General features: G+C 41.0%; 1 protein-coding gene across 3 annotated transcripts in view; it reads right to left on the reverse strand.

Moving 5' to 3' along the window:
• Positions 1-27,049, reverse strand: part of LOC109966254 (alpha-1,6-mannosylglycoprotein 6-beta-N-acetylglucosaminyltransferase B-like) — a 133,555-nt gene that overhangs the window by 73,855 nt on the left and 32,651 nt on the right. For all 3 annotated transcript variants that reach the window (XM_020610968.1, XM_020610967.1, XM_020610966.1), the window contains exon 3: positions 5,323-5,473. In XM_020610968.1, the coding sequence (XP_020466624.1) occupies positions 5,323-5,473 (151 nt within the window). The remainder of the gene's footprint in view (positions 1-5,322; positions 5,474-27,049) is intronic.

Consider the following 27,049-nt stretch of genomic DNA (forward strand, 5'->3'; position numbering starts at 1 on the left):
GGCGCTTGCGATCCATAGCAGTAGTGCTGCCATATCAGACAGTGATGCAGCTGGTCAAGATGCTCTCAATGATGCAGCTGTAGAAGTTGCAAAGGATCCTAGGTGACATGCCAAACCTCCTCAGCCTCCTCAGGAAGTACAGCCGCCGTTGGGCCTTCTTGACCAGCTGTGTGGTGTTAAGTGTCCAAGTGAGGTCCTCACTGATGTGGACGCCCAGGTATTTGAAGCTGCTCACCCTCTCAACTTCAAGCCCTGTCGTTGTCACTGATGGAGCTTAGATGGGTGTGTAAGAGATGAGAAATATGTAAAGCTGAGCTACAGCAGTGATCTTCAGAGAGCGTCTGCCTAAGGGGAGACTTACCAATCTCCCCTCTTATCGTCTACACAGCAAGATGGAGTGAATCAACTCTGCGTCCTCTCCTCCTTTGTCTCCTTTGTGCATTTTCTCAGGCTCTTCGCTGTCCCTATCCTTCCCTCCCTTCCTTGTCATTTGCCCTCCGTTTTCTGTTCTAACGAGTGGCTGCCCTCTGGGCGAATCGCAAGCTGGGGCCTCAGACATCAAGTCCTATTCACCACTACACAGGAGTGTGTCAGCACCAATGAAGCTCACACAGAGATGAGACTCCTGTCCAGTGTGTGTGTCTTTCAGTGAATGCATGCCTGACTGGCCTGGATTTGGGATATGTTTTATAAAGCTCTCCCGACCCATTTGCTGCTGTCCCCCGCTGGCAAAAGTCACACTTTACCACATCACTCATGCCCAACTACCTGTCTCAGACACTGTAGCTCTGTGTATGTGTGAGAGGAGGCATTGTGAAAAAATAAAATGGACAGAGCAAAAAAGGAAGGTAAAGAGGAAAGGACAGAGATAGAGGCCAGAAGAGAGGAGAAATGAGTGATGGAATGAAAGTCATTGCACTGAAGAGACTCAGGTCATCCCTGTTGTGACAGTCGTGTGTGTGTGTGTGGCCATTAAACCTATAAGCTGTGCGCTCAGTCGGGGCTCTGTGCCCTGGTCTCATGCCCAGCCTGGCTTTAACAAGTGTCACCTCAAGTGACTAATACACAGATGACCACATGCATGATGCAATTACACACAAACATGTTTATTTCCATTCCTCATGGTGACATTACATTGACTTATATTAATTTCCTGGAGACTGAAATTAACTATTGGCCTAACTCGAACCTTACTGTAACTTTAAACAAAGTTGTCACTGTAATTCACTGACTTACACATTGGGTTAAAGTTAGGCAGGTAGTGGTAATGGTTAGGTATTAGGGTGAATACCCAGGAAATGAATGTCACTCAATGTAAAGTCCCCCTGACAAATGAAAACAAACATATGTTGTGTGTGCATATGTGTGGCCTGGTATTACTCACATTGTGGGGATGTAAATATGTTTACAGTGCACAGTCACGCTGTGGGGACTTGATATCCTTATGGGGACAAAAGTAATTACATTTCACTTTTAGAGCGATGACTTGGTTTAAGGTTAGGGTTGAATGTAAGTCAATGTAATGTCCACTGAAGTGATGGAAACACATCATGTGCATGTGTGTACAGCATGTGCCCACCACAGTTTCCTTACACAATATCCTTTTCATTCAGCCTCCTGAATCAAACCTTTTACTCCAACTATTATAGCTGCTTCACTCCAAGGAGCCATTCAGCCCAAAGCAAACAACAGTGTATTCAGAACAAAACAAAATGGATTTCTTTATTGCTGTGTGTTCTGATTTTGATTTCATACTGTTCACAAAGCACTGTTGTCAAAGAGACCATCTTTTCAAAAAGAACTCATCTGAGAATTAAACAAAGTGAGGTGCACTGCATGTAACAGAAGTTTATGTGCCAAACTCTGAGCTTGAAAGAAGTTTTCTTTGGCTCACTGAATGGTCTTTGGTCTCTGTGGGGGGTTTGATGTTTAGTGTTTATAAGTCATCATGAAATTATTCTGTATGACTTGCAGCAATTTGTACTACTATAATTTTTGACAAGCCTTGAAATACAAGTGCTGTTAGTAAGTCACATTTTCAATTCCTATTTTTAAAGTTTGACAAAGTACTGTAGAAGGAAAATTATTCTTAATTCTAGTGAACCAGAATGGACACAGAGCAAGTGGCTGGCAGCACCACTGTTCATCCACCACTGTTGATCTCAAAGCAACAACGTTACCGGTATGCTTTGTATTTCTGACCTGTGGTTAAATGTCACGTCTCTAATAGCGAGATGCATTCCTGTGTAAAAAGAACACAAGTGTGGCATTATGCCAGCTTTTTAAAACTTCTGTGGCAATAGACAAAGCCGCAATAAAGAAGGGCCAGCTTAATACCAGTGTAGTGGAATCTCTGTCTAACAGAGGCTTGTCAAGTTGTTGGCTGAGAAGAAGTCTAGTTGTTAAGAGCAAACTGCTCACTAACAATATTTAAAATAGCATAGTCACAGAACATTGATTTCAGCTTGTGTTTGACCCTAATTACACCCTGATCATAACCTTTCTCCATTCAAACTCCCCCCGTACAAGGCAATAAGTGTAAATTGATTTCTGTGACAGTTACACAAGCATTACAGTCCCTGACAATACACAGAGTTACACCCTTAGCAGAACCCTTCTCCCCAGCGTGGCCTAAGAGTAGAAAGGCTCCCTACACATTAAACAGCCAATTATTACACACTGATTGCAGTTAACGCCAACGCCATACCGTATTAATCACTTCATCCTTCCGTTCTAGTGCCTCCACGCAGCTCTGAATCTGAGCACTTACCCAGAATCATTTAACAAGGTTTGAGTAAGTGAGGGGATTTCTGCCAGTGTGTATCACATCACTCATTACAGCACTGAGTTTACTCAGGCTGTTTGTAAGTGAAAGGAGTCAGACTGAAGAAAAAATTGGATGTATTGACACTAACAGGCCAAAAAGAGGAGCGGTTTGATAAAAGCAGTAGCAGCAAGGTCATTCAGTAAAGGGTCATTCTGTGGTAATAGGCAGCAATTTCCATCAGTAACAGTGTAAGGAAAAAATGACTGAAGATGAGAGCAAAATACAATAAGGTGAGAAGTGGAAAGAGAGAAGATAAAACTCAATACAGCGGGAATAAAGAGATGATGCACAACACGAGTGACGAGAAATCAAACATCTTAAACTTAATGGTGTCATCTTAGTATTTCATGTACGTCTGTCATAAAGAGCAAGTACTCTTACAAAGCTCTGCCAGCTACTGTGTTTGTACACACAGGCTGACTGAAGCACTCCTGATCATAGAAGTACATAGAGGTACAGTGCCTTGCGAAAGTATTCGGCCCCCTTGAACTTTGCGACCTTTTGCCACATTTCAGGCTTCAAACATAAAGATATAAAACTGTAATTTTTTTGTGAAGAATCAACAACAAGTGGGACACAATCATGAAGTGGAACGAAATTTATTGGATATTTCAAACTTTTTTAACAAATAAAAAACTGAAAAATTGGGCGTGCAAAATTATTCAGCCCCCTTAAGTTAATACTTTGTAGCATGAAGAACAAGGAACACACCAGGCAGGTCCGAGATACTGTTGTGGAGAAGTTTAAAGCCGGATTTGGATACAAAAAGATTTCCCAAGCTTTAAACATCCCAAGGAGCACTGTGCAAGTGATAATATTGAAATGGAAGGAGTATCAGACCACTGCAAATCTACCAAGACCTGGCCGTCCCTCTAAACTTTCAGCTCATACAAGGAGAAGACTGATCAGAGATGCAGCCAAGAGGCCCATGATCACTCTGGATGAACTGCAGAGATCTACAGCTGAGGTGGGAGACTCTGTCCATAGGACAACAATCAGTCGTATACTGCACAAATCTGGCCTTTATGGAAGAGTGGCAAGAAGAAAGCCATTTCTTAAAGATATCCATAAAAAGTGTTGTTTAAAGTTTGCCACAAGCCACCTGGGAGACACACCAAACATGTGGAAGAAGGTGCTCTGGTCAGATGAAACCAAAATCGAACTTTTTGGCAACAATGCAAAACGTTATGTTTGGCGTAAAAGCAACACAGCTCATCACCCTGAACACACTATCCCCACTGTCAAACATGGTGGTGGCAGCATCCTGGTTTGGGCCTGCTTTTCTTCAGCAGGGACAGGGAAGATGGTTAAACTTGATGGGAAGATGGATGGAGCCAAATACAGGACCATTCTGGAAGGAAACCTGATGGAGTCTGCCAAAGACCTGATCCTGGGACGGAGATTTGTCTTCCAACAAGACAATGATCCAAAACATAAAGCCAAATCTACAATGGAATGGTTCACAAATAAACATATCCAGGTGTTAGAATGGCCAAGTCAAAGTCCAGACCTGAATCCAATCGAGAATCTGTGGAAAGAACTGAAAACTGCTGTTCACAAATGCTCTCCATCCAACCTCACTGAGCTCGAGCTGTTTTGCAAGGAGGCATGGGCAAAAATTTCAGTCTCTCGATGTGCAAAACTGATAGAGACATACCCCAAGTGACTTACAGCTGTAATCGCAGCAAAAGGTGGCGCTACAAAGTATTAACTTAAGGGGGCTGAATAATTTTGCACGCCCAATTTTTCAGTTTTTTATTTGTTAAAAAAGTTTGACATATCCAATAAATTTCGTTCCACTTCATGATTGTGTCCCACTTGTTGTTGATTCTTCACAACAAATTACAGTTTTATATCTTTATGTTTGAAGCCTGAAATGTGGCAAAAGGTCGCAAAGTTCAAGGGGGCCGAATACTTTTGCAAGGCACTGTATATATATTAGGTCTATGAATATAAAATTTAATACTAATACAATTTTTTGTGGTCAGAGAAAGCCCACCTTTTTTTAAAATTGAAACTAAATATCTTTTGGTCTTACCACAAGAAAAAGGATAAAGCACAAAGCATATGGTTGTATTATTTTCAGCTAAACAGTCCCAATAGGGTGAAATAGTAAAGGTGGTAAGAGTTTTTATTCAGTTTTCCTTTTATTACAAGGTGAACAAAGAATGTGCTTGAGTACTTAGTTGTGCACATATGGTACCATATGCTATGATGTATTTGAAGCCTTATAATAATGATAACACTCCACATACAGTATTTGTCAAAAAAAGCAACAGTTGACAGATGGACGCTGGCCTACACTATTTATAATTTAAAAATGTTATCAAATAAGACTTAACAGAAAAAAAAAATTAGAGGCACAACATTGAAAATGCTCCAATTGTGGTGCAAATGTCACTATAATAACATTTGGAAAGGGAATAAAACAGTGACACACACACACACACATACACACACACAAAGCTGTTGAGTGAAGGAAACACTCAGTGTACCTGTTGATGGCAGAGCTGAGCTCATCCAGGCGCCGTGCGTCAGTGGTGGAGGTGTTGTCAAGTTTGGACAGGCTGTCCATCCTCTTCAGAATCACCTCGAGCATGTCACTGATCTTCCTCAGCACGCCACGTGACTCCACACCTCCCAGCACTGAGTGGAGAGAGACACAGAAGGAAAGGGAGGAGATGCATTAAAAAGTCAAGAGTGGAGTGCATGACAAAGTTGCGGAAGAGGATGTACAAAAATCACAAAGCCAGAAGCTCTTCTGCTTCACCATAGTGTAGTTGATTTTGGCCAAGCTCTATGTGCTGAAACTGTAAATTCCCTTCTGTTGTGTGACAAAAAGTGCAACGGCTCTCAATTAGATAAGTTAATCTCAGGCGTTCTTCATAAATAATTAAAAACACATTAGTGAAGCACGCTGCTCCACTGGATGACATTTCCTCATTACAAAACTCCAGACCCTAATACTTTCTTTAATGTGTCCCCAAAGGCTCTGAACAGTAATAACTTTTTACAGTGTCTGAAGTAAGCAAGAGTCAAAGGCCCATGCATAATATCTCTGGATATTCTTAACAAATATTATGCTCTTGTGTTTCATAATAAGGAAACGTGTCATCCAGTGCAGCGGTGTTTCTCTGATGTATTTATAATCAATGTTGAACAACAATGGAGGTCCATGGCACAGTCAAATAAGCTGATCCAGGACTGGCAGACATTAACAGTGACTAAAGGCAGTTCACTGCTGGTGTCAGTCTCTGTACGTGAAGCGTTTAATATACTGTTAAAGGAGATATTATGCAAAATTCACTTTTAGAGCATTGTCTGACATTCAAACGGGTCTCCAGTTTGTGTAGAGACACACAAAACATGGGAAAAAACCAGTCCCTGCCTGTTTTGCTTTCTCCTCATTTGTAAAAACCCCTGCTAAAACACACCGCTCGGATTTGTCTCTTTATGACGTCATATGAAACGATACAGCAGTTCATCTGATAGATCCTCCTTCCTCATATCCATTTTAGTGCAACCTCTCTGCAACTGTGATTTTCTCACTAGAACAGCAGACGAACAGCAACATGGCACAGCTCAGAGGAAAGGGCAGATTCTGCTCGGTTGTTGGTTTCACAAATGAGCACAAAAGTCTCTACCTACTTCCATCCTCAGAGCCAGGGAAGACACAGTGGATATCATATCGTTATTGTGGAAATGTTCTGAAGATATCCCTAAAACACACAGTGCTGTCACAAAAGAGCAAAGAACATAATCAGAGACCCACACCACCTAGCTCACACTCTGCTCAGACACAAAAACTGCACCCACAATCTCAGGCACAGCAGAGCGGACAGCATCATCGCACACAGAACAAGACTTTATAAGAGCTTTTTCCCTGCTGCAGTAAGACTGATGGCAAATACAGAATGTGAAAAACCTGTGCAATAACCCCTCGTTACCCTACTAAGTAAAATACCATATACAATTCCACTATGTGCAATATTTGAAACTCCCCATTTTACCCGTTATCTTATTCTTGTATCCACAATTTTATCAACTATTTTGTATTCTTGTTTTTTTTGTATTCTTTTGTATTATTGGGTGATCCTATATTTAGACTAGGTGTTCGTTTTTTGGCTTTAAACGCTTTTCCATGCAGATTCTCAGTCATCTAGGTCATAGTAAGCTGAAAAAATATAGGGAAAAAATAAATCAACTGGACTTGGTTTTAGATCGAAGACATTTCCCCTCTCATCCAAGAAGTTTCATCAGTTTGGTCCAAGTGGCGTTGAGCCAGGGATATTTATCCCCCTCGGTGGTGTTTCAGTCCTTTGCTGGTCAACAAAGTCCCCAAACAACTGAGTTGTTATAGCCCGGTATCAGTGAGCATCGTTACCTGTCTTTGAACCCTCACCTGTGGACAGACGCCTATTGTCCTGGTGGGCATGTTTAGACAGAGATCTCAAAACAGGATTGTAGAGGGATGACAAGTTATGTCTTAGTCCACCACCCCTATTTAGTGAGGGGTGTTCTATTTTTACAAAAATAGCTTCCTTAACTCCTCTCTCAAACCAGCGATGTTCTCTGGAGAGGATCTGGACTTCATTGTCCTCAAAAGAATGTCCTTTGTCCTTCAGGTGGAGGTGGACTGCTGATTCTGGTCCATTGGAGTTGGCCCTCCTGTGTTGGGCCATGCGTTTGTGCAGCGGCTGCTTAGTTTCACCAATGTACAAGTCGTTACACTCCTGACTACACTTAATTGCATACACCACATCACTGTTTATGTCTGGGTGTTTTGTCCTTTGGGTGGACCAGTCTTTGCCGCAGGGTGTTCCCTGGCTTAAAGTTGACTGGGATATTGTGGTTGCAAAAGATAAGCCTGCCACATAAGGGATGACAGTGTTATCCCCTCTTGTTTCTGGTTTCTCCCTGTTGGTGTTGGGCCTCTTCCTTGCTTTGGTGAAGGCCCACTTAGGGTAAGCCCTAAGGGAGTTCTGGATGTGTAATTTTACCTTCTTGGCCCCTTCTGCAGTTGTGGGCACTTCCTCTGCCCTGTGATTTCAAGTTCTGATGACTCCCAGTTTGTGTTGAAATGGATGGTGTGAGTCAAAAAGCAGGTATTGGTCCGTGTGTGTAGACTTCTACCTTCAGGCTTCTGTCCCCTCCCAAGTGGACTGCACAATCCAGAAAGGCCAGACAGTCATCTATGGCATCCTCACGAGTTAACTTGATGTTGATATCCACAGAGATGATATGCTTGGTGAAAGCCTATACCTCCTGGGTCCTGATTTTAACCCATGACACATGGGTAAAAATTTTTCTATGTTTCAGCTTTAAACACCTTATTCAACTCCAGGAGAGCCCTGCACAAGAATTCCCATATGCCTAGACTGTCTGTTTATGCATAAATGGCAAATAAAAATCTTGAATCTTGAAAACATTGTATGTTATGTGCCAATCATTTCACATGGGAGGCCTTTCTCACTGAGGGTCAGTACAACAAGGGATTTGGACTGAAGCTCTATTCCAGCTGTTCATGAGTTGCCATTTTAAAATTATTTTACTGCTTGTGTATGAAGTTATCCTGTTTAACGTAGCCACAATACAACAGGAGACTGTATTATGAGCCAAACGGCAGAAACCGGTGTTTGGGGTTAAAATTTTGGTGAACAGTCAGAATGTACCAGAAAATTTGTGTTAAGGTTTTTAGCCAAATTTCCTGTGAGTAGTGGTTTGGGTGGTAACTTTGCTCATTTATCTAGCACTGTTGTAACAGCACTAAACATGTTATTGGTGTTTCTCTATTAGACAATACTGCTCAGGCATGACAAGAGTGGTGTGACAGTATCAGGCTCTCGTTCTAACATGTGTGGTTGTTTAGTTTTTGGTTTAGAAGTATTTATTATAATAAAATTTACGGCAGAAATGGCTCTAACACTGGTTAACGCTGAAAACCAGAGCTATCCGGAATCCAGAACCATGGCTTGGAGTTGGTAGGTGGCTCCTGTTCAGTGCTGTGGGAGCTGACCAACAACACAGCATGTACACACAGAGGGGAAAAGATGGTCTGACGCTACTGGCACTCTGAGAAATCGAATGAACTTTATAAACGTGCAAGGGTGTAAGGGTGTAGTATGACCTTTAAATAACCATATAAACCTGAAAATGAGCATAATTTGTGACCTTTAAAATAAAAAATGACCAGCCTTATCCTTTAAAGGCCTAACTAACAATGAAAGCGGCAACAGAGAACATTATAACCTGCAGATTCACCTTATTTACACACTGAACCTTAAGTTTTCACATGATCAATACAACAAAAGGAAGAGATGGTTCAAATAAAGAGTGTAATAGAAAGTGAATGCTAAATTCCAAAACAAGTGGAGTTACTAAAGTTCAATCTTTTTTCTCTAGTTTGTCAAACTTTTTATTCACTCCCCATGTCTGCTTTGAAGTTTGCTTCAGGTTGACACATGATCATGCATTTTAGTTTTTGTAGCCACACTGAAGATCCAGTATGCTGACAGACACTCTATAATAGGAAGTCCATTCATAGAATTATACCACTTTAATCTCACAAGAGCATCTCCTCTTCACTTGAACCTGTGTAATCCTAAAGTCTATAAGGAAACAGTTTGATTATCCTAGTCTTTAACCTGTGCATCTTCAAATTGATCTCTCATTTCCTCTGCCTACAGCAGTGCTCAGTGCTGTATTCTGATCTTTCATCATAAATTGGGGTCTGTTCAAGCCAGACAGCCAGACTCTCTGGAGTCTGATATCTGATTATGAACTTAACTTTATATCCTCTGATACTCTTTGATAGAACAATGAGACTTCCACCAAGGCTGTGAGTTATGAAAAGCCAGGACCAAATTACACCAAGGCCCTGTCTCTGTTTTTTCTCGCCTCTGTCTGTGTCTGCATGATGGCTAATTTATTTCTTTCACCTAACATAACAGAGAGGGCTCTCTGTGGACAGAAAGGAGGAGCCGTGTATAAAGAGGGATATGCTCGCAAGCAGAGTGAAAAGTGAGTTAACACCACAAAGCTTTCACACACAGATGCAGACAGTGAGGGACAGAGACACTCTGACTGCATGAAAGGTACACCAGACCTCATTAGGATAATTACACAGACACTGTCAGGGTCAGAGTGTCTATGAATTCAGTCATAATGGCCCAGAGTGAGGAAGGTGACTGAAAGGTGGAGACACAGATGGGAAGCTTTCTCATATAATGTTTGATATATACTGCATGTCTAAATCATTTTTAGGTGCAGATTCAAAAGAAGCAGAAAGAAACGGCTCGTCTTGCTCTGTTTAAGAGACTTAAAATCCACTACCAGCACATCTAAAGCTTGCTAATTAAAAACATTATTGTTTATTACATGCAGAAACTGAACTGTAAAAACAAGTCATAGTTTTACATGGGATTATGTGCTGTCTGACATCATGGCATGTGGCATCTCTAATAAGCCATCACCGATGTGCAAATCCAACAAGGAGGCAAACACAAATCAAACAGGGGGCAGAAAAAGTGAAGAGTAAAACATAATACTTGTCAAAACCGGACTCTCAGGAAGGTGGAAGATGGTAAACAAGACGAATGAGAGGTTCATAAACTACAGCTTTAAAAACGTCATAATCTGTTTCAGTAATGAAAAGATTTTAATCTCAGGTGCGGTTATAACTGAGGCATAAAATAAACACAGTCTAAACCCTGTCGCACATGATAATGCAGAGTAAAGAGAGCCAGGAGAAATCTGTCCACTTTAATCTGATGCCATCATTAAATCTTCAGTAACCACACATGATGCAGTAAACAGCCTAATAGGATACAGCTCAGGACATAAGGGACACAAAGGTCAGAGTATTTCCTCTAGCCTCCCATCAGAGCACTTGGTAGGGCCTTTATTGACACTGCAAACACCTGGATTAGGCTCTCCGACCACTCTGTCAAACCCTGTGTCTACTGTTTGACAGGCAATTACAGCCAATTGGCTCCAGTGCACATCAGCTCTGGTGCAAGGTCACTGTCTGCCTCGATCTCCTCCAGGAGCAGATGGAAACCTAAGTTCACTGAGTTATCTCCACGGCGACAAATGTATTTGTCTGAGACTGACAGTGTCATGTCCTTTGCCTGTGACGGATTGCTGTGCTGGTGGCTCGCTCTGGTGGCATCTCGGTGACTGGCTGGTAATGGATAACATCCGTGTTAAAGGTCAAGCAAACTGAAGCAGTGGCCAAGCTGAGAAGATGATAATTGACAACTGCATCTGTATAATATTTAGCATTTTTCCAACGAATAGGCAAAGCCTCTGAAAAAGCATTTAGTTGACCCTACCCACACATGCTTTTAGAGTTTGTTTGGTTTGCTAAACCACATTACTTTCAATTACAGTTCCAAATGGGTATGTAGGTCTGGCTGTCGACAATATACCATATAGGAGTATGTAAACACCAGACTAATATAATAATACCCTTGTTGACAGATAACATCCATAAATGGCTGTGACATTCAGCAGTGCAGCAAAACGAGCAAAAGGAAATGATGCAGCAAAAAGATCCAAAAAGTTAATAGATAGATCTTTCACAAGTCGCCACGGTCTTATGTATCAAATATAATTTCAGGTCAGAGAGCTAATTCTTCACTGTGAATCTTTGTCTCTTGACAAATGTCTGTGACAAAATGTAGTCACAGAAGCTACACTCCCATGGATGGCAAATGACCAGCTGTTTAAAAAAAAAAAAAAAAAAAAAAAAAAAAGAAGCCTCCCTTTGAGGAGCTGATCTTCATTGTGATCTCAGTGTGCACCTTGGTGGAAAAACTGACTAAAGGCCAATTTCAGGAAGAAGGGACAATATTCAAATAGCTTGCTTAAATAATGCCAAGGCTAGCCTTATTTGGCCTCATCTGATGGAACCTTGTTCGGGTGTCATGGTTGTATGATATGTGCAATGAAGGACACTGTGGCCACAGATAGTGTGTCTAATGGAGCAGAAAAAAGATAAACAGAAGTGACATTACTGCAGAAATGAAGATGGTTTGACTTGATCAAAGGGTAGCTGAGTCAGAAAATACAGTATCAATAGAAGGATGGTGGAATATCTGTATGGAGCTGTTTTGTATATTGTTTCTAATCAGTTCATCACTGATCACAGATAACATGGAAATTAACTTGAACTCTCATAGGCTTCTCACTGCTGCAAAGGTTAGGTCATCTTTTGAGTAATGTGTTGACAAGGTCTGATTTCTCAGTACGAGGGCTGGAACGTCGATTACATAAAAATATCAATTTCCGTGGAACTGCAATTTGCATCGAAGTGTTGCAATATTTATTCTATGCCAAATGTGGTGGCTCCTGGAAATGCTGAACATTAGACCTTATCCCAGAAAGCACAAAATTGATCATCAGAAATGTGGAACTTCTTCAAACAGAGCTGTTATAAAATTGTGCTCTGTAAAACTGAAATGGCCAAATACAGCAGCACAACTGCTACGCACGAACATCTCAGAAGAAAACATCCTGGGGCTCTCCAACCCCTAAACAACAAAACAGCAGTTGATGTATTTATTACAGTGAGTTTTGTGTGATTGTTGGTCAGTATCAGTGCCAGTGAATAGTTGTTGCATTCTGATCTGCTGTGTTTCAGACAAGAACCAATGGCTAGTACGGCAATGCCACCTTTCAGCACTTTTGTAAACTGTTTATTCATGCACATGCCATGAGACATGACTCATCAACATCCAAACTGCAAAAGCTAAATACGATAAATAACACAAAATAAATTGTAATAATGGCATTTATGGTGTTGCACCAAAAGTGATCATCTGCCAGAAACAGACTGCGGTCACGGGAGCACGTTAAACGCATCGCCCACTTTATCTACACCCACAGCTGCTTTTGTCAACATCAGAATGTCACAAAATACAAAAAGAAACTCAAAGTACAGGCTATACCCATGGTTGTAGCAAGGGCATGTCTTTATTAAAATTCATCAATTGAGGAAACTGTAACTGAACAATTGTGACCGACAGCAAACTCACTTTACCCGCTGTCAATACCACGTGTATCACACCTCACACCTCTTCTTAAAGACAGATTTGCATTGAGCTGCACTTTAGAATGTGATTATATTCTTCTGCGGTTAATATACTGTTGACCTGATTAGGTCCCATACATTTTCATTCTTATCTGTTCATATTTTTATATTGACTTGTACAATTTTTGTGTTATTTATGTAAATAATGTGACTTTTAAGCCGAGAGATGCCAGAAGAAATTTCGTCGTGCTATGCATAATGACAATAAAGATTCTTGACTTGATCATGATTGATGTGACTAATCAGAACATCCGCAGGCTATTCCTCATTTAGTATGGCTCTTGAGCTGCTTTTCCTTGTTATTTGGGGGACGATGTGTAAATATTGTATGTGGATTATGGTGGCTTTGGTACTGGCTGGAGCACACATTCTCAACACAGCAGCCCCCTGGTCGAAAGGAGACCCCCCCATAAGGCACAATGTAATTCGCACTCTGGTTTTAGGATAGGCTTTTATGAATTGAGTGCAGCTTATGCTGTGTCTTCATGTAAGAATGGGCACAAACTCATTCTCATTTAACTTTTCTTTTTTTTTTTCCTTCCACATGCTCTTTTATTTAACATTAGAACATTTAAGTAGGCCTATAGGAGTTAGTTTAAACTAACTCAGGTCAATAAAAATAACATTACAATAATTGGGTCAATTTTTTTTCTCTTTTATCTGAAAGTCCACAATGTCTGCTTTGAAAAATTCTAACCTTTGGACAAATGTAGTACTACAAAATTAAACAACCTAGATTTCTGTCATCATTATGCTGTAAGCCACTAAGAAAATGTTTGCAGACAAATAATAGTGCATTTGCCCAATGCAATCTAGCCATACATGAATTTAAAAAAAATCTTTGATTAATCAACTAATAAAAAAATGACAGATTAATCCATAAAAAATTTGTTACAGTAGTTGCAGCCAATGTAAGTTCTGACAGAGAAAAACTTTATCAGCTTTAAGGGGATGAAAAAAAAATCATTTCATGAGTAATCTCAGTGCATTTTTGATGTACTGTAGCACAATGGCTTTTAAATAGATTTCACAGTTAAAAAGCAAGTCTATTTACCGAGCACAAAAGAGCCAAACGCCTTTCAATTCTAATTGAAGCACTGAAATAGAAAAGGGCCAGATGAAATAATAAAGCTTCTGACCTGCGGCAATAATCGATAGTCCAACTAAAACCAGAGGCCATAGTTGACTCCGCTGATTCAGTTTACATGCAACAGATTGAAGAAGTGAAACTGACTCGAGTTTAAAGTATAAAGGAGAAAAGGCTGGATGTCCAGATAAGAGTTTGTTGGTGACAAACACAGATTCAAGTCTGCCCCCGTTATGTTACAGAATCCTTTCTGATTGTAAAATGATTATTCCTGGTTTTACCTTTTCTTCAGCTTTGTGAAGTCCCATTTAGCCTTTATGAATATACACTTGCACATTTGGTAAATTACCAAATGCCACCATACACATATCTAATAAACAGCCTATTACTTGGTGGTTATTCCACTTGTACTATGACACACTGAGACTAAAGTTAAATTAAGAATGGAGGAAAATTCAAACTGGAGTGGTTTATAGTATGATGGTGACATTTGCCTCAAGGACCAGGTGACAAATACCAAAATTAGCACATTTTAACACAATAAAATCCATCTAAATGCATCATGGAACATAAAGCATAGTATGTTGTAGCCAGTTCACTGTATTTGTGAGTACCAATTATAATGCAAGATAGTTGTTTGCTAATAAAAGACTTCATGTTGAAAGTCCCCATCTTGATCAATGCATGTGTTCATTTGGTAAAGCAGATTAATGTGAAACTACCCTGCATTTCCAATTATGCTGCAGCGGCACCTATGACTTTATGAAAATGACGATATGGAAAGTTAATAAGTAGATAAGAAAATCAGGGGACACACACAGACAGTGCCTTGCTATAACCATCATATCGGACTACATATTTAGTGTTGCGGTACATCATACTTCTCTTGAGGACTGAAAAGCATGAACAGAATCATTGTTAGTGCCATTTTTTAAAACCTTTATTTAGGTAGGTCTCCACTGAGAGGCCATCTCTTCTTTTTCAGGGACACCCTGTTTACATTCATGCAGTTATACATTCACATCTGTGGCCACTGAGCAGCTCCGCTAGAGCAATCAGGGTTATGGGCCTTGCTCAAGGGCACCACATTGGTGCTAATTAGGGTGGGGCACACACTGCTTTGTCACCTGTCCACACAGATTTAATCGTGCTGGTATGAGGACTGAACCAACAACCTTTTGGTCACAAATTCACTTCTTTTTAGGCCACCACTGACTGTCAGTGTATACATACTTTATGTATGTCTACAATGTGTGTAACTATACATTTTCTGAGCAGCCAAATCTTGACAGTTTGAACAATCTGTATTAACTTGGTCAGTCATGCAGCTTCTCAAAGAACCCATACAGACTACTAAAACTAATATAAGTCACTGTAGTATCTCTATGTGTGTGTGTGTGTGTGTCCGTGCGCGTGCTCAAGTGGTGAAAAAAATGAGTTCATCAAACAGCCACGGCGTGTCCGTCCGCTCGACTTTACAGCAATGGAAATGACAGACAGGTCACACAAAATAAAATAACTACGACTTCATCAAATCTTTTTTTGTCACCAACTGCAAAACTTCACATTTCAGGCTGGGAAGAGCATTTGTCTGTGTCAAACACACCAAAAAGGATTTTCATATCTTAGCACAGTAAGCTGCCACATTTAAGACAGGAAAGGCAGGGGTTGGTTTGTAAGGTATATATAGTAGGGGTGGGAATCTTTAGCAAACTCACAATTCAGATCGGAAGGGGGGGGGGGCAGATCCCCTAGTTCCTTTTAAATATATGGTTATAAATTAGATCCACCTTCACCAGCAATAATATAGATGTGCTAATCTGCATAATGAATACTTCTACTTTTGGTACTTTAGGTTATATTTTGATGCAAATACTTTTATTCTTTTATTTAAGTAATATTTTGAATAGAGGACTTTTATCAGAATCAGAATCTGCTTTACTGGCCAGGTGTGTCGGACACGAGGAATTTGACTCTGGTACATCGGCTCTCAATGTGTATGTACATATCCCCATGCAAGGTGCAAGTAAACAGTAAACCAGTATAAAGCTAAAATAACATAAGCAGTATAAACAAATCAAATCAAATCAAATTTTATTTGTATAGCGCCAAATCACAACAAAAGTCATCTCAGGACACTTTACAAAGTAAGGTCTAGACCTTACTGTTATCAATATTATTACATAGGGAAAACCCAACAAGCAAGCACTTGGCGACAGTGGGGAGGAAAAACTCCCTTTAACGGAAGAAACCTCCGACAGACCCCGGCTCTTGGTGGGCGGCCTTCTGCCTCGACCGGTTGGGGTGAGTGGATAGAGGAGAGACAAAAGAAGAAAAGCAACAAGACACAACAATCAAACACTGATCAGGTCGATGTGGCTGGTGACTGCTCGTCAGAGATGTAGAGCTCCAGGGCCAGGGCAACCTGGAGAAAGGTACAGGGAGAGAGAGAGGACACACTACAGGAGAGAGGAGACACAAAGTTAGTAATATGTAATGGTGGCATATAGAAGCATAGGGAGAGAGAGGAGAGGAGAGGAGAGCAGGAGGGGAGGGGAAAGAAACTCAGAGCATCATGGGGCCCCCAGCAGCCTAGGCCTATAGCAGCATAACTAAGGGAGGGCTCAGGGTCACCTGATCCAGCCCTAACTATAAGCTTTATCAAAAAGGAACGTCTTAAGTCTAATCTTAAAGGTAGAGAGGGTGTCCGCCTCCCGAACTGAGACTGGGAGTTGGTTCCATAGGAGAGGAGCTTGATAGCTAAAGGCTCTGCCTCCCATTCTGCTTCTGTGGACTCTAGGAACCACAAGTAAACCTGCACTCTGAGAGCGAAGTGCTCTGTTAGGATGATAAGGCTCTACGAGGTCTTTAAGATACGATGGAGCCTTGTCATTAAGGGCTTTGTATGTTAGGAGAAGGATTTTAAATTCTATTCTGAATTTTACAGGGAGCCAGTGGAGAGAAGCTAATATGGGAGAGATATGATCTCTCTTGCTAGTTCCTGTCAGTACTCTGGCTGCAGCATTTTGGATTAACTGGAGGCTTTTTAGGGAATTATTGGGACATCCTGATAGTAAAGAGTTACAGTAGTCCAGCCTGGAAGTAACAAATGCATGGACCAGTTTTTCAGCATCACTTTGAGACAGGATGCTCCTGATTTTTGCAATATTGCGCAGGTGAAAGAAGGCAGATCTAGAGACTTGGTTTATGTGTGATTTAAAGGACATATTCTGATCAAAGATGACTCCAAGGTTCCTCACAGTAGTACTGGAGGCAAGAGCTATGTCATCTAAAGTAACTATATGATTAGACAGCAGATTTCTAAGGTTTTCAGGCCCAAGCACAATAACTTCAGTTTTGTCAGAGTTTAGAAGTAAGAAGTTGCAGGTCATCCAGGCCTTTATGTCTTTAAGACATGCTTGAAGTTTGACCAGCTGACCTGATTCATTTGGCTTCATAGATAAATATAACTGAGTATCATCTGCATAGCAATGGAAATTTATGTTGTGCTTCCTGATAATATTGCCTAAAGGGAGCATGTATAAAGTGAAGAGAATTGGACCTAACACAGAGCCCTGTGGAACGTCGTGACTAACTTCAGTTTGTGTGGAACATTTGTCATTAACATGAACAAATTGAAATCTTTCTGATAAATAAGATTTGAACCAACTTAGCGCAGTTCCTTTAATCCCAATAACATGTTCAAGTCTCTGCAGTAAGATGCTGTGATCAGTGGTGTCAAAAGCAGCACTGAGATCTAAGAGGACAAGTATGGAGACAAGTCCTTTGTCCGAGGCTAGGAGAAGATCATTGGTGACTTTCACCAATGTGGTTTCTGTACTATGATGGACTCTAAATCCTGACTGAAAATCCTCAAACAAATCATTCTTGTGCAAGTGGTCACATAACTGCTTTGCAACAGCTTTGTCAAGGATTTTGGAAATAAATGGGCGATTGGATATTGGTCTATAATTAGCTAGGACACCTGGGTCAAGAGTAGGCTTTTTGAGTAGAGGTTTAATTACTGCAAGTTTAAAAGCCTGTGGAACATAACCTGTTAATAGAGAGAGGTTAATCAGATCTAGTATGGATGTGTTGATTAGGGGAAAGACGTCTTTGAGCAGCCTGGTCGGGATGGGGTCCAGGAGACATGTTGATGATTTAGATGAAGCAATTGTTGAGGTCAACTCAGAGAGATCTATAGGGGAGAAGTGGTCCAAGTATAAATGAGGTCTTACAGATGTTTCTAAAGCCATTGTAGTAGATGGTACATCTGCGAGAGCTGTGGGAGTGGTCCGACCAATTTTTTCTCTAATAGTTGTGATTTTATTGGTAAAGAAGCTCATGAAACAGGCAGTAAACAATGCAGACAGACAAGGAATGCTCATTGTGAAATGAGATAAATAGGAATAAAAACAGAGTACTTAAAACTAGAGACCTGTACGGATCTGTACAGGCCTCTATGAGGTATATTTACAGGTATTGCACTGAGGGTTATTGTTCAGTCATACTGTCGTCGGTTAAGTGTTCATCATGGCCTGGGGAAAGAAACTGTCCTTGTGCCTGGTTGTCTTGGTGCACAGTGACCTGTAACGCCGTCAAGAGGGGAGGAGTTCAAACAGATTGTATCCAGGATGTGAGGGGTCAGCAGTGATCCTCTCCGCCCTCCTTTTGACCCATGAGGTGTACAGGTCCTCCATGGAGGGCAGGCTGGCACCGATGACCTTTTCTGCAGTCCTGACTGTTTGCTGAAGTCTGTACTTGTCCTGTTTGGTTGCTGAGCCAAACCAGACAGTGATGGAGGTGCAGAGAAACAGACTCGATGATTCGGGAGAGAGTGGAGCCCATGAACTTGTATGGGGCTCCACAATCTGAGTAGCCTACTTCTTCCACAGCTAGTTTTTGGTAGCTGGATGTGTGTTGTTGTAAAAAGCTGAGGGGAGACCAAAGCAGGGCGCTCAGTTGTGTTGTTGTTAGCCTTAGATATGCAGCAGGGGAGAACAGCATCTGTGATGCAGCATTGCTATGCGTGGGATCCAGTGTTATCCAAAATGGCCACAGGTCTTTAGGAACGAGGTCTTTTCTTTGTCTCACCAGTTTGACTGAAGTGCTGCAGCATGTGCCGCTGAGCTATTCTTATTTGTTCATACGTTCAATGCCCTGCTGCGCTAACGTTAGCATGTTGGTCAGTCCTCCAAACTTGTCTTTCAAAGCTCATTATCAATTAATTAATACACATGCAAATGAATCATTTGTCTGAATATGACCCTAGCGTTACAACTGCAGATGTACAACACTTCTCTAGTATGTGTGCACCACTGGCTTCGTGGTTGAGTTACACCTGTTTCATTCCGTTAATGTTGTGACAAAAATCATTTTTTGCATTTCTGAACCAATTTAAAATCACAGAAGATATGAATCGTGATTATAATGTGAATCAATTTTTTCTCCAACCCCTAATATATGTATGTATGTCTATGACTAAAGCATGTACTGTGTAAAAGATAAAGTACAATGGATTCCTCCATCATGGCTGAACACTGAGTAAAAAAGGCTTTAAAGCAGAGGGGTTCTTGCTATTAAAAGTATGTAATTGTGCCCTGAGGTTTTCTGACAGCCTGTGTGAGTATCTGTGCGTGTTTATGTTCACAAAAACAACGAAGGTCATAAAGAAGGCACTCTAGAGCAGGGTGAAGAGGTGGATTTCTCTACTTTTTTTACATGGCTAACTGAATTAAACTGCACACATTATGAACGCAAATTAATGACAGCATGTGTGTGCTCCAATAATACAATACTGACAATCTACAAATACTAATCGAATGATCCCATTACAATAACATTTTGAAAACTATGAAATCAGTTGAAAGATGAGAGGAATGAGCATTCACCTGCAGCAGACTTACGACACTTTTCCTGTCAATGCTCCACATCTCAAGCACGATCAAGCTCTGTCTAATGAAACTGTCTTGAAGCAAACTATCATTTGATATGTGGTGGCTTTGTGAGACAGCTCAACTATAATCCTTCCTACGGTGAGTCAGCTAATCATTTGTGTGGGTGGGCATGCAGTGTACATGCAACGCTTGCCACACATTGCGCAGCACACATATAATCAGTGACTTACTCATGTGAGCACGCGCACAAACAAACATGAGCCTGCATGAAGTTATTATGTGTGTGACAACAGGATGGTATTTTGATTAGGTGAGGAAAATGGAGGTTTGCATATTCATGAGGAAAAAAACCATTTGTGGGTTGATGAATGCTGACAGAAGGGCCTGCTAGATAGGAGTTGACACAGCTAAATTAACTGGGGACCGATGTCATTTTGTCAGAGGAGAGAGCACGCGCACACAGACACACAGAGAGAATGGCAGACACAACTTGGAGCTTCTTAAACAGGAACCCCCCCCAAAAAAAACAAAAAAAAAAAAAACAACTGTTTCTCTTGGATGAAAATCAGGGAATTCAGATTTGAAAGCATCTAATCAAGTGATATATTAGAGATGTTTGATCTGTGCTTAATAAATCTGTGAGCTCAGAAGTATTTAGTTTGAGATAATCCATCTCAGTGAGTATAATCTGAATGCAGGGCTTCTAGCTGTGACTCAGAAAATGCAGCTATATGCCAGTAAAAATCACCATGGGTGCTGTCATGATGTCCTGCCTGTTGCTTCTCATTATTCACCGTCAGCTCCAGGATTTGGCTCAAGATGACATCATCACCACTGTCACAAATGATGCTTGTTTACCTGTACATACTCCTCCATCTCCCTATCACTTGACACCCTCCTCCTTTATTTTTCCCTCTCCCTCACACTTGACTCTCATCCCAATCCTCCTCTTACTCTGTCACTTAAATCTTTATCCTCCCTCTTCACTTCACCCTCCCTTTCCTCTGCAGTAAAGGAAATCACACAATCACCAGTAGAAGTCCTCTCTCATCCCCCGGTGGGCAGACAGACAGGCAGACAGGGTAGCGCTTCATGCTCCGCTACCACTCCAATCTCCAGTACATCTCCTCTCCTCATTTCCAAATCCACATTCAATTACAACAAATTACATGCAGTTTAATTATTATGGTGCAGGAGCTCTAATGTTCATTAGCTAAAGAACAGCAGGACTGAATATAGACAGAAAAGACTGGGCTGGGCTTTTTTCCAGCTGTACAACAGGAGTGAATGTATATGGTGGAATCAGGGTTTAGGCAAATGAAAAGAAAACAAATGAAGCATGAAGGAAGTGCTGCCAATAATGTAAACACAAGGAATACTAGTGATGGCAAAGACAATTTGATACAATTTAAGACCAGAACCGATGGGATGACCATTAAGGTATTTTGCACCACTCAGCACAGAACAGAACAGAACCAACTGGTAATGGGAGACACTTGACTCCTTCTTAATTCCCCCCCTCTTTGATGAGCTTTTGAAATGTGTATCAGATTTTGGTTTGGACATTTCCTCAACATTCATCCAGTGATGTGTAGGCAAACTGGACTTTATAAAAGGAGATGGGATAGATGAGAGGATATCGAAAGACACAAAGAAGAAGAGATGTTTACAATGCCTGTTACTGCTGACAGTTATTGTCACTTCTCTTTTGAGCGCTTCTCTGTTTCAAAGCAATCAAGGACTGTATGGCTGTAATCTAGCTATGTGTGTTTCAACACTTCGGCTTCAAATCAACCCTCAGCCTCTTCCCCCTCCATTTCCAAATTCAGTTCACCTATAAAGCCTGTGTACACAGTTTTATTTGAATTTCACATTTTGTTTTGAAGACATGTTATATGTCAGAGATGACATGATCTTTCTCTCCTTTGCTGAGCTATCTGAGGTGTTTGACAAGTTATTTTAAATGTCTGGTAGCTAGGACAGAAATATTTGCTAATGCTAGTGACTGTTTGGTAACAATTAGAATGAATCAGTAGGAGTGTTAATGTTAATGAAGGATTGTGTGAAGGGGGTGGTTCTGGGATGCTGGAACACACTGTTTTAGCCTTCTGTGTGTCATGGCCCAACTCACGAAACACCAGTTCGTGAGAGAGTGCCCACCTGATGACCCTTTCCAGCTACATGCAAAACAACAACTCTTGATCGTCGGTCTTTTGAGATCTCTTTTTTGTGAGGCATAGCTCATATCATATGTTGCTGTTTGTGAATAGCACACTGACACTGAGTGTTTTCATAAGTCAAGGTAGTTCTAAACCACACCTCCATTCTCATTTCACTGACTGGATTCCAGTTGATGTTTAGTAATATCAGAAGCCTGGTGTTGCCATTACTTTTTCTACCATCACTTTGTATGTTTAATGGGTGTGTTCAGTAAAGACATGAAATATGACTGTGTTTTATCAGCTTAAAAATATTGCATTTGTTGATACTGGTGACTTTGGTAAATATCAGATCACATTTCATGACCAATTTATGCAAAAAAAAAGCAGGACATTGCAAACAGTGCCATTACTTTTTCTTGCGACTGTATTGACTCACTGGAGTTGTTAGCAGTATATTCTTTTGTTTGACAATCTTGATAGAACAGGGTCAGTGGTTAGGTTTGAAAAATTATGTTGCCTATTGTGGGGCTCTGAAGATTAATGATGCCACGGCCTGATGTCCCCCTCTTTGGAGTCAAATCATGAGAAAATCATTGAACTTGCATACTGAGCTTCCATATGAATGCTCTTCCATCCTTTGGCACATTTAATTGTGTATGATTAACTATGATATTGTTTTTCATTTGGTAATACTTATGAGAATCACATTTTGACTCTGGCAGAGGTAGCACCAGGGGTGACTAACCAGATTCTGGAGGTGGCCAGTGCCACCCCTGGCCACCCTCTGAGCCCCACAGTCTGACTGTATAATTAGATTTATATCCCCATAACATGAGTAATGCCAGGCCACACACACTTGCTGTAAGTTGGACAAATGTTAAATATCTGAATAGAAACCGAATTGCATATAAACATATGCAGCATGAATGACTAATCTGTTGACAAGCACAGGGTTTCTGCATTTGTTGATGTTTTTGTTTCTTGATGAAACTGCGGTGAAATTAGGTGATAGCGAGTGGTGTTTCAAATCACAAATGGAAAATAAAATGCATTTCTTCATCAGACAGCATTATCTTCATGTAATTACAGACGAGCTATGAAGTGTTTAACTGCTGGACTGAATGGTGACTTTGATGAATTCACGACCTCCCTTTTGATTGCAAACGCACACCACATAAGGACCATACAGTATAAGCACTCATCCATGCTTGACAGACACAAGCTGTGGCCCTCATTACCATTTCCACCAACTACTGAAGTTGTCTCAGAAAGCATTTCTCTGTTGACTTTGACTACTCTCGCACAGCTCTGCTATTCAGAACAGACACACACACAGCTGCAGGGGATCCTTCCACCACAATGTCAATGTATGTTAGTGTGACAGTGTTGTGTTGTACTTTGGCAGAGACACAGAGGTTGACCAAAAGCATGTGTGCATGTGTTCTATGTGAATGGCTGTGCAAATGCCTCACTGTCTGCCTCACTTTTTTTTTTTTGCTCGGCAGCTTTTAAAACTATGACTCTGGGTTTTTTGCCTTGTTGGTAGTGCATCCTGTCACACAGCAGCTTTTAGGCATTTTTTCAGTTTATTGAAAATTTACTGAATTGGTAAAGAGGCACCTTCACTTTATACCAAGTCAATGGAGCAAGATGAATTGTTTTCCCCTCTGGTGTGGGCATGGCCTAAATGTGCCCTGTATCTATAATGTTGGGAACGGTCACCTGACTGGGTTAATATTCTCATATGGATGGATGTTAAAGCCATGTTAATGAATTGAGAGTCTTTATATTGCATGATTTCAAAGGGGTTCATGTGAAAGTGTACTGACAATATAACACTATAACAATTAACTAGAAACTCATAATTACAATGTTTGATATGACATGAATGCAGCTTTAGGACAGTTAGCAAGTTGGATGTAGATGCTTGTGTCCACTTAGCCAACATGCCCTCCAGATGGTAAGCGCCTGTGTTTATTTTCAGTCAGACTCAGACAAGTGCTTTAAAAAAAATATGAAAAACCATATTTATTCAGAAAACTGACATAAGCTGTTTTACAAGAGTCTTCATTTCCTCAAATCTCTACAAAGGAAACAGAACATGCCAAGGCAGTATAAATGTCATGCCACAATGACCACGTCTGGCTAAATTAAAAAAACCTGAAAAGTCCCAGTCAGAGTTTCCAACCATAATTCCAACTTGTAGGTGAACTTGAATTCTTTTTGCAAATTGGAAAGTGGTAACTTCAATTGGTATTATGATAACTCTGATACAATATGACTGCAACATAAGTACTGGGTGCCAGTTGCCAGGTGACTGAAAAGCTTTCCACGAGGTGGTTAGCAGATATCGTCTAGTTTTTCAAGCAGCGGACTTGGATTCATGATGTATAAATCTACATGTCAGCAAAAAGCGTTGACTTCAGTTATATCGATAAGGAGGAGGAGACTAGCTGCAGCAAAGAAGAAGAGGCTGTGGGTCCACCTAAATCAGCTTCTGCATTTTCTTTGTGGTCTGTCAGGTTCCCTGCAATTGGATGAATGGGTTTGATAACGGAGCGCAGTGCCCACCACGTCCTATCTGAAAACAGCTTTAGTCATGTAGTGACCTGTTCATAGACCAACTACATCTTTTCAGTTGTGTTGAGATAGTCGGAATGTGTGTTAAAAAACAAATAAACAAACAAACAAAAAAAAAACACTACATTGGCCTGAGCACAAGCAAAGCACTAAACATTCCCTCAGAATGACATTGCCATTAGGCAAATTAGACTGCTTTCTTTCTGGCTGCCATTAAAGTCAGTAAGAGTTTTACACTGAGACCATCATATCGTTTCTCACTGTAATGTTTGTGTCTCAGTAAATGACAAATAGATGCACCATATAAAGATGGTTCACTAGGTTTTTTTTAAAAACTGAAAAATGATCATGTTCTAGACATGCATAGTATGGTTAGGTTCTTTTTTTTTTTGTGTGAGACGATGTCCAAACCCTAGGCAGTAACTGCATGTGCTGCATCTTCTCTTGCTGTCCATCCATTCATTACATCACCTAAACACTCCCTATCAATCGATGTCACATTGCAACACAGCTGCATTGCAACCCTGAGGGAAGGATAGGGGGAGGATGGAAGACACGGGGTACAGCAGTAAAACTGGTTTAAGACAAGTGGTTTTAACATTTTACCATTGGTTCCTCATAAACAAGATACCCGCTCGAGGCCGGTGTAAAATTTACTGCTGTCATACAGAAGAAACAAAAATAGCATCAGGTAAGAAAGAGTCAATCAGAAATCTAAAACTGGCATTAATGGGATCTTTACTGATCATTCATCATTTTCAAGAAAGTCACTGAACTGTGAGCAGGTAACTTCCACCACCTGGGTGTGTGATGATTAACAGGACAGTGATCCATTCTCAACTTCTTTCAAACATTTTACCTAGTGCTGTGCCGATAAACGATATATCGAATCGCAATAAAATCGATAAATAACGATAAGCTCTCGGCATTTTTACTCAATATGGATTTGTAAGAGCCAATCACACAGCAGCAATATGCGACAACTGCCAATCAACATGCAGCTGTACCAAAGCAGAAATCAATCGCGTCGTCCTTTGTGGCCATTACTCCTTATGAAGAGATTCCAAAAGGAGCAAGGATATAACGAGAGCCGTTTCATTCTTTCTGGCGAAAGACATGATGCCCCTAAACACAGTGGAGCACGACAGTTTCAAGAAATTAATTAAAGTGCTTGACTCCAGGTACGAACTTCCGGGCAGAAAATACTTCTCCAAAACCGCACTGTCCCAGCTTTACGAAGAGTGCTGTGGAAAGCTGGAAATGAGCTAAAGAACGTGAAATACTTTTCTACTACCACTGACCTGTGGTCCAGCCGCACATCTGAGCCATACATGAGCCTCACTATGCTCACTAAGAAGACACTGGGCAGCTATTTTTAAGAAGTCCTACACTGAGCCTGTTGCAACATCTGATCTGACAGAACAGCAGGCTTTTGAGGCTGAACTAAACAGCTACCTGCAAGGTCCTATTGCAGACAGCCAGACCAACCCCCTGGCATGGTGGAAGATTAATTCACCAACATACCCCAGAGTGAGCCTCCTGGCCAAACGTTACCTCTGCATTCCTCCCACAAGATCACCCTCAGAGCTCCAATATCTATCTGACTAAAAATATCTAACACGTTTTATTATCCATAATTTCATTATCATTGTAATATATATATATATCACAAAATACTTTATCATCATCTTTTATGCCTTGTAAAGTTTCTAAACATGCGCTTCTGTACCGTTTTCTCCATCATCAGGGGGGAGTATGAGAGACCAGAGAATCCAAAGAGCCATGGGTGTGTGCAAAAAAGTGATCAGTGCTTTTTCCTTCTCATGGAAAAAGAAAAGAGAATTAGCGGCCACTCAAGAGGAGCTCAAGCTGCCAAAGCACAAGTTGATCTCAGAATCACCCACCAGGTGGGGGTCTCGCCATGCCATGATAGCACGAGTGCTAGAGCAGGAGAAGGCCATTGCAAAAGTTTTATCAGCTGATAAAAAAACAAGGCACTTGGCTCCCTCATGGCAGGACACTGATGTTCTGGAGTCTGTTTGCAAGGCTCTAAACCCACTTGCTGACTTCACTGATGCCCTTTCTGGTGAAGAATATGTAAGTGTGTCATACCTGAAACCAGTTCTGCATCTTTTCAACAAGGAGGTCTTGAAACCTGTAGATGATGACACAGAGCTCACCAAGACCATCAAGGCTTCTGTCATCAGCTATCTGAATGAGAAATATGACAATCCAGCCACTGATGACCTTCTGAACACAACATCCCTTGTTGATCCTCGTTTCAAGATGCGCTACATCCAAGATGACAAGGTTGAGACTGTGAGATCCAGAGCTGTGGCTCAGATGCTGGATGAAGCATGCCAGAGCACATCGCAGGCTACTCCTGCCTTACCATCCACTGCC

Source organism: Monopterus albus, unplaced genomic scaffold, assembly GCF_001952655.1.
Source record: "Monopterus albus unplaced genomic scaffold, M_albus_1.0 scaffold108.1, whole genome shotgun sequence".
Classification (NCBI taxonomy): domain Eukaryota; kingdom Metazoa; phylum Chordata; class Actinopteri; order Synbranchiformes; family Synbranchidae; genus Monopterus; species Monopterus albus.